We start from the raw sequence: 14,947 nt of genomic DNA on the forward strand, positions 1-14,947 counted from the left end.
CCAAGCAGATAAAGTGTGGGCTCAGACCAATGGAAAGAACCTAGAATGGCAAGACACTGGAAATCCAGAAGTTTAATTCAAGTTTTCTGCAGTGTTTCTAGTAAGATCTCACATTTTCTAAGAAACTACGGAAGAATTAGTTTAAAACTGTATAGAAAAAATTTTAAAGGATACTAGTTAATCTTGGCAATGCCGTTCTGCCACCTACCTCTAGTAAGTAAAGCCATGAACAAGAAGCCAGCACAGGGAGGAGGGCTGAAAACTGGTTAAGAAATACCATGGCTAATTTTAGAACCATTTCCAGTCATCCAGTAGGAAACATAGCGAGTAACAGTGTGTACAAAAGTCCCTGCACACTTTAGAAGATACAGCAAGGTTTCAAAACAATCTTGATTTCAAAAATATTTTTAAAGTCTAAGACTAACAGTCTGTCCACTTCTTAAACAACCTCATGCCTTTGAAGATCACCTTCCTAGCACATACACACGAGCCTGACACTATTATTGGCTCCTGTTTTAGTAGTATCAGCCTCTGATGCAAGTCTATTTTCTGTTTAGGCCAGGAATAAAGGCAAAAAAAGGGAACAATTCTGCAAATCAATAGCTGTTCTTTTAAAAAAAATTTGAGCTGCTGTCTCTCTGGCTGTAGCAAAGAGGGCATTTTTGTACACTTTCCCCTGGCCGTTACGGATGGGGGTACACAATTTAAGAATAGCTTCAGCCTTGCGAATAAGCAGGACAGGATGCGTTTGTATTTTAGGAAGAGGAAGCTGGGGAAAAGGCTCTGCATCTGGATTCAGAGCCAAGTTAAAGTGTTTTTTTCTCCTGCTAGTGCTCAGGATGTGGCTCTCTTCTCTCAGCCCACAGAACTCTATTTAAAGACTGTGGTAAAGGTATTCTGTTGTAGCGTAGTTTCTAATTTTAAGTATTTTCAAGCATTTAAACTAGATTGTTAATGTTTGAAGCTCCAGGGGAGTGAAGCTGTGCCATCTTTCCATTATTAAAGTCTTCAGGCTCAGGACTTGACTTTGGTAACTGTGTGTCAGGGCAGCACCAGGAGATCCTGGGGCTTAGCAGTGTTCCTGTTACTTCAGTGCGAGAGGGAAACAGTCTGTGTTAAACACACTTCACATGAAGCATTCTTCTTAAATGCCTTGTAAAATGAACCAAACATTGGTTAGAAACACTTTCACCACTGATGACCACACAGGTTTTTATATTTAATAGAAATTAAATTAGTAGCTTAATATACATAAGGTGCCACTTTCTAGTCCAGTAGCTTTCCAATTCTTGCTTTCAAGTCACAGAACAAATACTGTACAAAAATGATAAAGAGCAACCGAAGAGTAGACACTGTCACTAGAAGACTGGACCCAGAAGGGCTAGGTTTAGCTGGAGCTACACACACCAAAGGATACACGCCGATGGACCCGCTGTGGTACAATCATGCACTACTGAGGGACAGGTCTGGTGCTGGCCAGGCACACGCTGGCTCCTCCAGGGCAGGGGCAGGGGCAGGCTGTGGGCCTGCAGAGCTGGCCACTTCACCGCGCGCCGTAGCTGTAGTAGTAAGGTTCATCCGGGCGGTAGCCGTAGGCGGTGGCTGGGCGGCCTGGCACCCCTGGTGATTGACCAAACCCATCAACTCCCATGCTACAAGGGAAAAAGAAAAAGAGAGAGAGATAAACTAGTTTTTTGTACACAGGGAAGGTGCACTAGTGCTGCTGTATCCAACTCTTCCTGCATCAGAGGTAATTTTATGAGGCAACTCAGCAAGCCGTCTTCCCCTTTTGGCCAGCACTGCTCTGTCTCCTTTGCCCTTGGTGGGAAAAGAAATGCAGCAGAGAAATCAACACAACAACTGTGGAGAAAAGGCTTTCAGGTCAAATAGAAATCTCAGAATACACAGAAGTCTTCTATCCCTTCACGGATTTTCTATCAAAGCACTTCTGTGACACAGTTACTCTCTTTGTACAATAAAGTTAACTTGTCTTTCAGGAAAGGCTTCAAGTATGCTTCTTGCAAAGCCTACTGGTAACCCTGCCCTACATGGCACATCTGAATAATCTAATTTCCTTCCTTCAGTACGTTTCTGAAACTCCTGGGAAAATAGCAGCTAGAAATGAGAAAGTGACAATATCTGGCACAGCAACATAGTTCAACAAAGGACAATGTTTCTGGTGGGATACAAGATTGACAACCAAATAGCAGAAAGAATTCATCATATACCAAAAGGCTATGTACTAATAAGATAGAATAATTCATTTTTCATAGAGAACAGTATTTTTTACACCTAAAAAATCCCACAGCAATGCATTAGATACTAAAGCACAAGAACTGCGTAGGGAAAAGGAGCACATATTTCATATTCAGCAATAATTCTCATGCAGGAGGTAGAGGAAAAACTGAGCGTTGTCTAAGGTACTGGATTACTGCCTGTTCATAGTTATAGCACTTCTTAACTTCCACTTCAGTAGAAGGAAAAATGGAAAAGGATTCTGATTTATTGTCTGACTAAAGATGCATTGAAAGGAGTTGAACTTCCCCTCTGAACACTGTCAAAACACAAAGAACCAAAGTGCTTTTGGAGTGGGGAAAAGCTGAACCTCATTACTGCCAATTATACATATGGAACACGGGTTATGCAACAGCCAGGGCCGGGAAATAATGACCCATCCAGAAGATGTACAATGGGTGGGCCCCAGGCCCTGCCTCAGCAGAAAGCTGGCACCACTGAATCGGTTGGACTGAAAGGACTCAGCTGAAGTGCCGGGGGACCGCGTTCATCACTCTGTCCTTGCAGAGACATGTTCTCAGATTGTGCCTCCGTGAGGTCCTAGAAAAGGATCCTTGGTGCCTGGTTTCTCAGGAAACTAGTTATCTCATAAGGCATTCTGATAATCAGGTGAAGGTGAATGGTCTGAAGCCAAGATCTGTCCTCTGAGAGGGAGAGGGCACATCAGTCAACAAGCCAAAGTGCAGAAAAAATCATTGTGTTTCACCTGAATGTATCTTGAGAAATGTAGTACCCTCAAAGTTCTTTGCTATTTCCACGTCTGCCTGCCTGTGCTTGAACTGGCAATGCCCCTGTCTCATCATTTGTACACAGAGCCATCAGTCTGATCTTAAAGGCTGATCAGTCCCTTCAGTATCACAAAGAGGAGCAGAGCAGCTGTGGTGTAGCCTGAAGTGGTGCAAAATTCTGTGAACACCTCTGGCTCCACACCTTCCTCTGGCCACCCAGATGGTGGGTACACCTTCCTGCATCCACTCCAAAGTCCTGTTAGTATTTTCAAAGCCCATTATGAAATGAGCTGGTGACCTCTGAAGCACCTTCTCCAGGTCCTTCCTTCATACCTGGCAAACAACAGCTTTCTCATTAGCAGGCTTGAAGCTTTAAAAGACTCCTGAAAGGATTAAGACCAATCCTGTTACTCTATCTGTAATCTAACTCTCACCATGAGAAAGACCATACTCTGTACTCACCTTAGTCATGGTCCTTGCTTCTACCACCGTTACTGATTTGCAGTGTGCAAAGGGGCAAGACAGACCAACCTCGTGTGGGCTGCCGTTAGGTACAGCTTTCTCAATACAGACCACAAAGCTCTTCCAAACAAGCCACCAAGGACCTAGCATGACGCCAACCAACGTGTTTGGCAGTTCAGAAAACCTACTAGCTAAATAACATCTGTGAAACAATGCCAATTCTTTAAAGAGGAACTCTTATTAAGAGTTAATAGTACTAGGAGTTAGTATTGGGAGTTAATAACATACTAAAAGAAGATGCAGTACGATTCGGAAGTACAAAGTCCAGTTTTGTTGTGCTACTACAAGTTCCCAGTTGCCAGTGATACCACACACGTAATACTGAAGAGAAGCACAACCCTTTAATGTCACCTTTATACTCATGAATTCCCTTCTTTCCTTTCAAAGATCCTTAAAGCATCTATGGCTGATTTATAATTAAAAGATATTTTAACAGAAAACACTTTTTTGGGGGTTTTCTTTCAATTTTTTTTTTTTTTTTTTTTTTCTCCTGTGACCATAACAGCATTAGTTGTGACTGTGTTTTTTTTATTACTAGTATGGTAAGATAGGAGCTCTCTGCATTTCTGCCAGCTCTTGAAAATTTTATTCTGTAAAGATGTTGTAGGTGAGTGAGTGGGCTGTGGGTGCTGTCAGCTCAGAGTCCCATAGTCAGGAAGGCTGCTGACTGCACCTCAGGCTTGTAGGGGCCATGCCTTGGCTTCCAGGGGGAAAAACAGCCGCCTTCCTCAGGTTTACTGTGGCAGAGAGGGACGCCACAAATGCAGCCCCTTGAGAGACCTGTCCTGAAGCAGGACTATTCTTAAATGTAAATGTGGCTCTCTTGATCCTGCAGAGTTTCAAAAACTTTTCGGGCACTCCGTTACATACTACCAAACCAAACTAACCCGGGGTGTGGGGGGTAAGGTGTACTAACGACACCGAGCCACGAGGTGGCAATGGGTCTCTATGGCTGCAGGCAGAGCCGGCCCAGCGACTTCCAGTTCGGTAATCCTCATTCACAGAACTTTTAAATGTATTTAAATTGATAATGAGAGCAGGGAAAATATGGTTTCAATCACATTCTCAGCAAATCACTTTTTTTTCATATTTTTTTTATAAATGTGTAAGTAATTAGGTAAAGATCCCTAGAGTTTAAACTTTGAGGAGTATCAGTTATTTTGAAATGGTTTAGACATATGTTAGTGTCCTGAAGAAAAGTGGAAGAGATGGATCAGCTGATAACTGCTTTGGACAGTTAAAAAAAAAAATAAAAGAAAGGAACAGAAAATCACATTAAAACACCTTGATCAAATCACCACTCTGCTATCTAAATATTTCTCTTACGTAAATGAAGGCTTGTCCATGCTTAAAAGAAAAAAAATTGGCTTCAATTTTACATTCGTGCTCTTGAAACATACCAGCTTTGCCTATTTGATTGTTTGTGCTGGCAGCCCCCAGCAAGAAGCTTGTCCTCTTCGCTGGGGAAAAGGCTAGTGAACCCCGGGGGGCAACCGAGCGGTGGGGCCACAAAACAGCCAACGAGCCTCTGCAGACTGAAGTCTGGCTTACTCATGGAGCTGGCAGGCCAAGGGCAATGACTCTGCAGGCATAACCTACAGAGGTGGAGACAGGGGTCCTGATGAATCCTTGCCACTCCTGCCAAGAACAGCAGAAGGGCAGAGCCAGGAAAGATGGTAGCTTTTCGGCTGTAAACACTTGTTGAGTAACGACTCGCCCGAGCTCATGATTTGTGCCATGTGTTCTTAGATTTATACCAGCAACCGACTTCAAAGCTTGCTCCTAGTAAAAACGTGTTGTTTGCCTTACTTATACAGCAGCTACAGGGAAACTCAGCGCTCAGAGGAAACATCAGCCCGTCTTCCCAAAGTTAGGGACACAGTTATGCCACCAAGGCAACAATACTCATCCCCAAATCTGTATTTCTCCCTCCTGCTAGTCAGCCCTGCTCAACTACACACGGAGCAGAAGCACATGCAACCCCTGTAGCTGTGTAGCGAACACGGGTCACAGAGCACCACAACAAACTCCTCAGATAAATGATTGATGCCATTGCCTTAACCTGTGATTCATTTAAGGCAGTTTTGTCTCACACAACCGCACGCGTGCGCGCAGAGACCGGCGCCTGCCGGTAACCGCGCCGTCAAAGCACAACCGCCTTCTTGTGCAAAGCTCATCCCAGCGCCTGGAGCTGATGGAGTTAAACAGTTAATTACTATGTACTGCTAACCTCAGTTGCTGGTTCATTTTGAGACCCTTTAAAATATGAACTGTGTATTTTACCCCTATGCACTCTCTTAATGATTTGTTTTTTTTAGACTGAAATCACTTCCAGCCATCAGTTATACTCACGGTCTCTACACATGCACTTCTCCAAGCACAAATATTTCTTTTTCCTATTGGTTTGCCAGCCCCTGTCAGAGCAAATTTCGCTTTAAACTAAATGCTATGATACTTAAAACCTCTTGGATTACTCAGGCTGCTAGTGTGATCTATGACCTTCCCCAAATGACAGCTGAACTTTCCTATTTGCTTGTACTGCTGGGGAACTGAAGAACACATGCCGAAGAGGAAAATGTTCCTGATGTGCTTGAGTGAGGAGAGATTTCTTAACAGCTCTGCTTATTGATACTTACTCTGATTCATGAAGTCCAAATTAATATGCCCATCTAGGATCCTAGGTGCCCTGACGTAATCTAAAGTGTGGGCCCCCCCTCACAGGAGGAAATGCCAGCCAGCATCCCACTGTGCCCACAAACTACTTATTTTCCTGAGCTCCCTCCTGCGCCCAGAGCCTCGGAGACCAGATGGGCTTTGCGGCACGTCTGGCGGGCTCGGCAGGCTCGGCCAGGGAGCACTCTGCCAGCAACCCCCGCTGGGGTTCCCGCTCAGGTGTCCGTGCTGCTGGGGAGCGTGCGGCACAGGAAGAGAGGCTCTTGAGCTTGGTCTGAAGTCGGCAGTTAGCACCCGGGTGCAGAGTGACCACGGCGCAGGGCTGCTCTCTGTAAGCTTTCCTGATGCGATCGACACCCGAGCCTGTCCACACCAGCGTTCACACCGTCACTCGCGCTGGTGCTGACAAGTGGCTCTGAAACGGTTACTAATTCCTCCGGCGCAAGCAGGGCCTCCAGAAAGGCAAGTCCTTGCTCACTGGGGAAATTCTTGGTCAAAACTAATCCTTTGAAGTCCAGCTGGAAATCCCCCAGTAAGATGCATGGATCTTGTTGAAGTGATCTCAGCAAGAAACACAGCTTGGGAAACAGGTCTGCACACTTGTGGAAGAGACTCGGAGCAGCGTGGCAAGAACTGTACCAGACCATGCTGTAAAAGACTGACTGCCTGTGCAGGTGAAGGTGGCCCAGGAAAAGTCTTCACCTTAGAGGGTAAAATAGCAGTTTAGGAGCTTACACTTTAGAGCCCACATTTCATCCTTTTCTGCCTATCAGTTTCATGTTTGGTAACCCAAAATTAAAGCACTCTGAAATCACTGTCCACTGAAAATTAAATCCAAGCTAAACACAGATGGTGCTTCCACCAGAATCATGATGGCAGCTACACCTCTTTTCATCCTAAACCTGTTCTAAAACCACATAAATCCTTCCTCCTTACTATCCATCAACAAGACTTACACCAGCCTCATATCTGAAATGCTATCAGCTACTCACTTGAGATATAATTTTATTAAAAATAAGATGTATTTAAGAAAAAAAAATCTAGGAATTTATCATTCACTAGGTCTTCCTGTTGTTGGTAAGACCAAGCAAACACCACTTACAGCTCTCAACTCATCAGCAACCATACCAAATCCTAGTCAAGGAATCAAGACCAAAGTTCTCCACGTGCTCAAGTGAGCTGCTGCTGAGAGGGTTTATCTGCAGGCACAAGCATGCAGCCCTTGTTTACACACATGGCACTTCTTGCTGCCATTGATCACACCAGCAGCTTTGCGAAACTCCTCTAAGTATCAGGGAATGAGGTTTGAACCAGAAATTTTCTGAGCATCCTTCCAGAGCCTGACATCAGTACAGTTCATAGTAACCCCTTAGTTTCCTCTGTACTTTCTCCCTTTACACACCTTATATTATTGTTTAAAAAAAAAAATAAAAAATAAAAAAATCTTCACTTGCAAAACATCCCCCACCTCACCCCAGGCAGACATTCAGAATTTTGTGCAGCACATGCCTGAAGTCCTAATGTTTCCCTTCTGTGAATCTGCTTGTGTGTGACAGCACTGTTGGTAACATACAGTACAGTTCCCATGCTATGCTGCTTATAAACTCTCATGCCATAAACCCCTGTAATCTCTAATGCTGTCTCAAGTTCCTGTGTGTAACAGACCAAACAAGTTACATCCAGATGAATACTGAAGGCTGTATTTTACCCTCAGGAGGTATCCAAACCATAGAAGAGGTGCACCAGGCTCCAATCTCAAGACAAGCACAGTATTATAACCTGCACAACCAAGATGCAGTTTATTGGTTATAGTACTTGCCAACATGAGACAGAGGAGTTTGCCAGCCAAGTTTATATTTTTTTCCTCCTCTCAGTAGTTTTTTGTGCTAGACTGTCTGAGACGATGACTGCAGGGCAGGGCAGTATAAGCTTGTATGGGATGGAGCAGAGGCTGCAGTCCTGCTAGCCCAGTTATGCTACCTCTGGTTTTGCTTCACTGACCATAAATTTTCTGTCCTTCAGAGTTAAGAGCACAAACCATGGGTCACAGAGAAACAGCATACAACTGAGAAGCCTTAAAAAAACAATGTCTCTTTATATAATGTCTTGTAACTGTAGATTCTCCCACTACTGGTAATGACGTTAAACTATAAACCACAAGTCTCTTAAATTCTGCCTCTCATGGCCCAAACTTTTTCTCCCCTATCTGTGGAGCTTTTTTCCCATGCTTTCTATCCCTCAAACTCAAATGGGAGGGGAGTTCTGTGGCAGGGACTGTGACTGCGAATGCTGCAACCAATACTAAGTCCATATCTACAGTAGCACTGAATATCCATGTTCCTTAAATAGGAATACTGTATCTGCTCGAAAGACAGAAAATGTCAGAATAAACCTGTGCAATAATTCTTTAGCTCCCTTGAGTATCATGATACTGCTTTTATGGATATGATCATGTCTCTCCTTCCATGTGATCCAGCTTTCCTCAGTGTGCTTAATGACTTAAAGTTTCCAGTTGCCTTCTGGACTTGGTGCCCAGTTCTATCTCAACACAATACTGCTGTTTCTGCCATTTAATTATAAACAAATGCAAATCTGACAATTGTGGAGAAACGAGCACTGCGTCCTCTGTGTCAGGCTCCAGCTACACACTAAGCACTAAGTGTGCCGAAATTCACTGGTGGGGAGGCAATATTAAAAAAAAAAAAAAAAAAAAAACAACAACACAAACCTATATATATTCCCCAACTGAACCGTAAGAAAGCACTGAACTAAAAACAAATGACCTTGCTTTGCCAAGTTCAGTAAAAGTCTTGGTTGAAAGATGTAGAGCTTGCCATCCCAGCTCTGTGAAAGCAGCCTGGGATCTGGGCTCAGTTTCTTGCTCTGTCAGTTACCTGCTGTGTGATCCTGGACAAGCTGCTCCTTTTCTCCATGACCTCAGTTTCCCATTGGAGAGTATTGAAAGAAAAAACACCCCAGATGTTAAAGACAGCAAGGGACAAACTACAATAATGAAAAGACTCAAATTAGACTGTTAATAGAAAAGACTTTTGCTTTTTCTGTAACCCACCTCAAAGTGGAAAGAAAAAAAAGAATCTTTCTGATCTGCTAGAAAAGCAACCAACACAGAATACAGCCACAGGGCAAAACAGCACCTCAAGAACTCAGGTTGTTTCATACAGCTATCTTGTTTCTTTGAAGGGGATTGGGATAAACTGCCTAGCACGCCCTCACCCAGGCTCACAGCTCCACCACACGGATGGGGAGTTTCTCAGCTATTCTCTACAGGATTAGTTAAAAGGTCAAGCACACAGTCAGAGCTGGAATGGAAATCAACAGTTCTGACTTTCCATTATAAACCTGACAGAAACATTGCCTGTGCTGTTGGCTCAAAAACTGTCCAAACCCACTGATTAGATACATCCATTCCTTAAAAATTAATTAAAGACTAAACCAAATAAAAAAACGCTGAGGACCTGGCAATAAAAGCCAGTATGTCCTTTCCTCCCCCTCTCTCCTTGCACAGTCCAAAGTATTTCTGCCAACTCCATAACCTGAAGAGTACCTTCCCTTAACTTTAAACTAGTCATTCATCTGGCTTCAGGAAGTTTCAAGCATCTTTTTTACTGAGCTACATCAATGTCAGTGTTACATTTGGTACAGAAGCTTCACACAACAGCCTGAGCAGAATAAGGTTCTGAAATGGCAACTTCATCAAAGTGACTGGTGTCACTGACTACATCAGCTCAGGATCTGGTCCACATCTTCCACAGGCTTCTGTCTAGCTTTCCTGTTTCCTCATGGGAAGTTTCTTGCTTCCTGTGCTAGGTTACAGAGCAAGGTCACTGTGAAAATGTACTTTGAGATAAGCAGTTGAAGCAGAAATCCAAGTTTTCGGTGCTCTGCATCAAAGGGCTCTTAGCTGCAGAATTATTCCTTTTAAAATTTACACAAACTCAAGTGCACTGTCACTCAGCTCTGCGCTACAAGACAAATGGTGGAGGAAAGTTCCTCTTGTGCACAAACACGCAGAAAAGCCACGCCAACAGGCTGCTGATAGCCTTGCTGTCTCCAGGGCTCAGCACCAAGAACCGGGCGACTCACTGTGGATGATAATCCAGATGCTGGAGGGAAGAAGGGTGAATAAAAAAAGAATCTGTTCTGCTCTGACTTACAGCTGCAGCCAATAAGAGCTTTCAAAGTCTCTTCTGAAAGTTAACGTAGTCATGTTAAGGGGATTTGCAGCATTCACTGGAGTGCACACGGCAAATGCAGCTGGAGCATTCTTACTGATGAACAAACTTTAAATATTTTTACCACCATAGATGATTGTCCAGATTTCAGCCACTTTTACATATCAATGCAGGGCTCTAGTGAAATCTTGTCAAAATCTATCCCAAATCAATGATGATTTTGGTGTCAATCAAGAAGGATGTAAACCTCACTGTCTCTTACTCTTTCTGTCTTAGGGCTAGCGCTGAATATATTTGGGAACAAGACAGCTACAAATACAGACATGGAAGATTTTCTTGGAGATCTATACCTTGGTGTAACCTTATTATGCAAAAATATCAACTTTAATTAAATGAATGAAAAATGAAATATTTCCAGGCCAAAGGCTGGGCAGGGAGTCTTGGAAAAAAAATAAAACTTAAAAAGCAAATAAAGTCTCTAAACTTTTAATTTTTTTTTAAAATCTCATGTTTTGAAAATAAAAGCAGCAAACTAGTTTTCCAGAGGGAAGAGAAAAGGGTGGTTCAGTCAGCATGCTTGAATGTCTGAAACCAATAAATACATATTTGGAGAGTCGAATTTTAGAATCAAAACAATTTGACAAAGAAATTTGATATGTTACACTAATTTTTATACTAGAGAGCCATTTGCAACACATGGTCAGTGCATATAATAACCATAAGAAATATCCCACTGATATACCGGACTTTTAAAAACTACTCACTGTAGGTTTAATTTTGAATCCTGTGAGCATGCTTACACATGCATACAAAACACCCTTCCCTTTATTACAGTTTTAAATCTTTCTTCCAGGTCTGCCTTTGCAACCACTTGCCTTGATAAAATAGGTCACTTGAAAAAGGAAAGCTCAATAAAATGAATTACAAAACCAACAAGATTAAACTGATTGTGCTGTTTTTGTACAGTGCAGCTGAATTCTGCAAATATGCTGCTGGCTGTGGTTTGGCATTTAACAGCATGCGATCAGTGAGAAGGAGGAAATTTTATTCTCATTAACTGTTGCAGATTTACTGCAGTGAAAAAGGGCTATGTAACCTGAGAAGTGACAGAATGGAAAGATCAAAGCAGCAGTCTGGAAACTAAATAAACCTTCTGGCTACTTCCTGCAAGGAAAATTCACTCTGGCAATGTAAAACAGAGTCCAGTTAAAAACTACTCTCAGTTTTATGAGCTGTCACAGCAGCTTGAGTGGTTTGGACCAGTCAAGTTTAGAACATTATATTTCCTTGTTTTTGTCTCAGATACTTCTGTAAGCAGTTTTATAGTTTTTTTTTTTTTTTTTAAAGAGAAAAATAAAATTCTTTTCTTTTGGTTGAAATGGAGAAGGTCACAGCTAAACTCATTAAAAACAAGCAGGTCTTCATTTGCACATTCCATTCCCGTTTACTGCATTTTAATATTTTACTTTGAGATTTATATGCAATGTACATTTGCTTTAATAACTCTTCCGCATTCTGTTCACTTATTGTTTAATATAAGTGCAAATCAGTTTACAGAGCCCAGATGGCTTGTAACCAGGGAGCCAGTCTATTCCTAGTAGCACATCTGGAGGGACTAAGAGCAGCAGACAGAACGTGGGAATTAATTAATGTTATGTTTCAGAAGAGGCAGACTCAGGTTTGGGGGATTTTTTTTGATACAAAATTCCAAAGGACTTGAGCTAGATGCTACAGCATTTTGGTATTCTTTTAAAATTCTTAATAGCCACCTAAACCACATCGGTTAAATGAGGCCAACTGCAGGTGGAATATAGTTAAAAAAAAGCAACTAAAAAATCTAAAAGAAGTTAAATAGGCCCAAGTATCCTATATTCCAAAAGAGCTGAAGTGCACTAAAACTTCAGTGCTAACTCTCTTCCCAAAAGGCATAATGGCACCTTTAAAATATTCCCAAGCAAGCTATTTCATCCCTTAGCATACTAGTGCAATTGTTCAGAGCAATGAAATAGCTCCTACAGTAAATGAAACAAGTGCAACGTGATCCTTCACGATCATGGACCACACACACCTTGGAGAGGTGGTGTGGTCTGGTCATGGGCCACTGCGAGAGCCATCAGAGAGCACTGCTCTACTCCAGGCTCTGGCACCTGACTATGGACGAATAACTTCTCCTCTCCTTGCCTTTGGTTTCCTACCCTTCTTGACTATTAGCTCTCTGAGGCAAGGACTGGGTGCTGCACTGTGGACGTCAGCTGCATGTTGGGGAATACAAAGGAAAGCATCTTGGAAGCTTCTCCTGATACATTCTAAGAACAAGATAACAGTAAGTAAGCACCTGAGCACATAAAAAAAAAAGTTTCTGTGTATAGAATACTGGATATGAAGAGTATTGTCTTCATCTGGATATTCCTAAATTACAGGCAGTGCTAGGCTCTAATCCTTTAGTGGTGCAGTAGGTATGGATCTCCAAACCCTGGGAAAGATCTCATTGATGAATATGGGTCATTGAGAAAAATCTTCTTCCCCTTCGATAATCAGGCTCCCGGTCTTCAAAAATGCTACAATAACTGTCCACATGTTAACAGCATAATTTGGTCAAACACAAATTAGTGACACCTAAACTGGATTATATATGACCAGGTTGCAATATTTAATTTCTACAAGCATGACTTTGAGAAGACAGTATAAAAAAATAATAAAGCAACAGCTAACAGGCAACATGACCACTACCTAAACAAAACAGGAAAAGCAAAGAGAGAGCTCTAGTTTAGTACTGGTGCAGAAACAAATTATTATAAACCAGACACAAAGCAGTTCAAGCTCACATTCGAAAGCTCTTAGCCATGAACACTCATGTTCTAGAAGCACTACTCCCACATTTAAGTACTGAGTGAAAACAACTATACAGTGAATTTTAATTTAGGCTGTGATCCAGGATCTGAAGAAACCAAGTGAAATCTTTTAATAAGCTTGTCCCATATTGTGATTAAAACCCTCCAAAAGGCAGCAGCTCCTTCTTCCTTATTACTGTCTTTTAAATGCAAGATCTTCATTCCAAGCATATGTACCACCTCAATGTGCACTGATGAGGACAAAGAAGCTTACCTGCCTGTTTCACATGAGCAGTCAGTATGTGCTGTATTGTCCAAAGGAGAAGTGTGCTCCATCTCTGCTGTATCGAGCCATATCAGCAATTGAGTGAAATCCTCCTGACCCTATTCAGTCTAACTTCTTTAAAACTAAACATGTAGGCAGTTCAGACAGCAGAAAATGATAAAAAAAAGATATGACTACTACCTCCGACGACATTTTTGTGGGATTTAAAAAAAAAAACAAAAACAAACAAACCAAACCAAAACAAAACTCCTCTTATAAGTCTCCAGAAAATCCATTGGTTCTGGGCTTCTCTTTAAGGCCTTTTCAAATTCGTTTCAGTGGGATTTACAATTTGCTAATACTGATGTGTGATAAACTAATAAAACTTGCCTATAAGGTTATAGACCCAATTTACTAATAAAACCTAATTTGATTCTCTTGGGAAATATAAATTAAATAGTGTCCAAATGGTAGGAGCTGAGTACAACTCTGCTAAACATGTTGCAAGGGCAAAAAAGTTCGGCTTCAGTTTTAGAATAAATTTTAAGTATGGATAAAAGTAATGCACAGAACCATAAAAAACACTACTACAGTCAAATGCTTGAAAGTAGAATCATATTGTAATAATAATTTTCACTCTTATTAGCTTTTCTTTTCATTAATTAAAAGATTTTAGACTCAGTATGTGTCCACCTCAGACAGGAAAGCATTACTGCTTCTAATGAAATGATGAGGAAAGAAATATGTGGATGCTTCAAGTTCTGCTGTACCACAGACCCCACATGAGAACATTTTTTTATCTAAGCTAGTATTTCCAAGTACCACAAAACAAAGTTTATTCTGCCACTGATGGCTGTGAAGGGCTGCCTGAAGTAGCTCACTTTTACTGTCTAATAATGCATTGGTTCTTCACCTTCAGACAGCCCACAAGATGGCACTTAGCTGCTGATAGACTGGGAAGGGAATGTTCAAAGTTCTAAAACTGTGCACAACAGTACCAAAAACAGGACATGCATGAGAAATACCCCACATCTGGGTCACTGACTCCTTCAGTCCTCTCCATAGGAAGAGGGTTCTTTAAAACAGCAATACAGCCGATAGGGTTTAGAGACTAAAGCAAGGAAGAGATGAAATCCTAACTTTAATGCTTCAAAAGTACACATAACTGCTTTTAGCAAATGTTATTGAAGATGAGGATCTATATGGAAGATAGCTATAGATATCAAGGTAGGATTCAAATTTTTTTTTTTTTTTTTTAAAAATCTACAAACATTTTGATAAAGATTCACAAAGTGAGCATTTGCCAGGGCCTGATGCTGTCCCTGTACCTGACCTGAACAGGAGGTACTTAGCTGTGACTCAGGGCTGGGAGTTCAAACCACACTGCACGAGTCAACGGGAATGGAAGGCCACAGACCTTGGTCTTTCCCCCATGAAAAT

General features: G+C 41.8%; 1 protein-coding gene across 1 annotated transcript in view; it reads right to left on the reverse strand.

Annotated features, from left to right (window-relative positions):
- Positions 1-1,543: 1,543 nt before the first annotated feature.
- Positions 1,544-14,947, reverse strand: part of KIFAP3 (kinesin-associated protein 3) — a 64,899-nt gene continuing 51,495 nt past the window's right edge. The window contains exon 19 of the mRNA XM_008946020.1: positions 1,544-1,652. Within this exon, the coding sequence (XP_008944268.1) occupies positions 1,544-1,652 (109 nt within the window). The remainder of the gene's footprint in view (positions 1,653-14,947) is intronic.

Source organism: Merops nubicus, unplaced genomic scaffold (assembly GCF_000691845.1).
Source record: "Merops nubicus isolate BGI_N331 unplaced genomic scaffold, ASM69184v1 scaffold15588, whole genome shotgun sequence".
Classification (NCBI taxonomy): domain Eukaryota; kingdom Metazoa; phylum Chordata; class Aves; order Coraciiformes; family Meropidae; genus Merops; species Merops nubicus.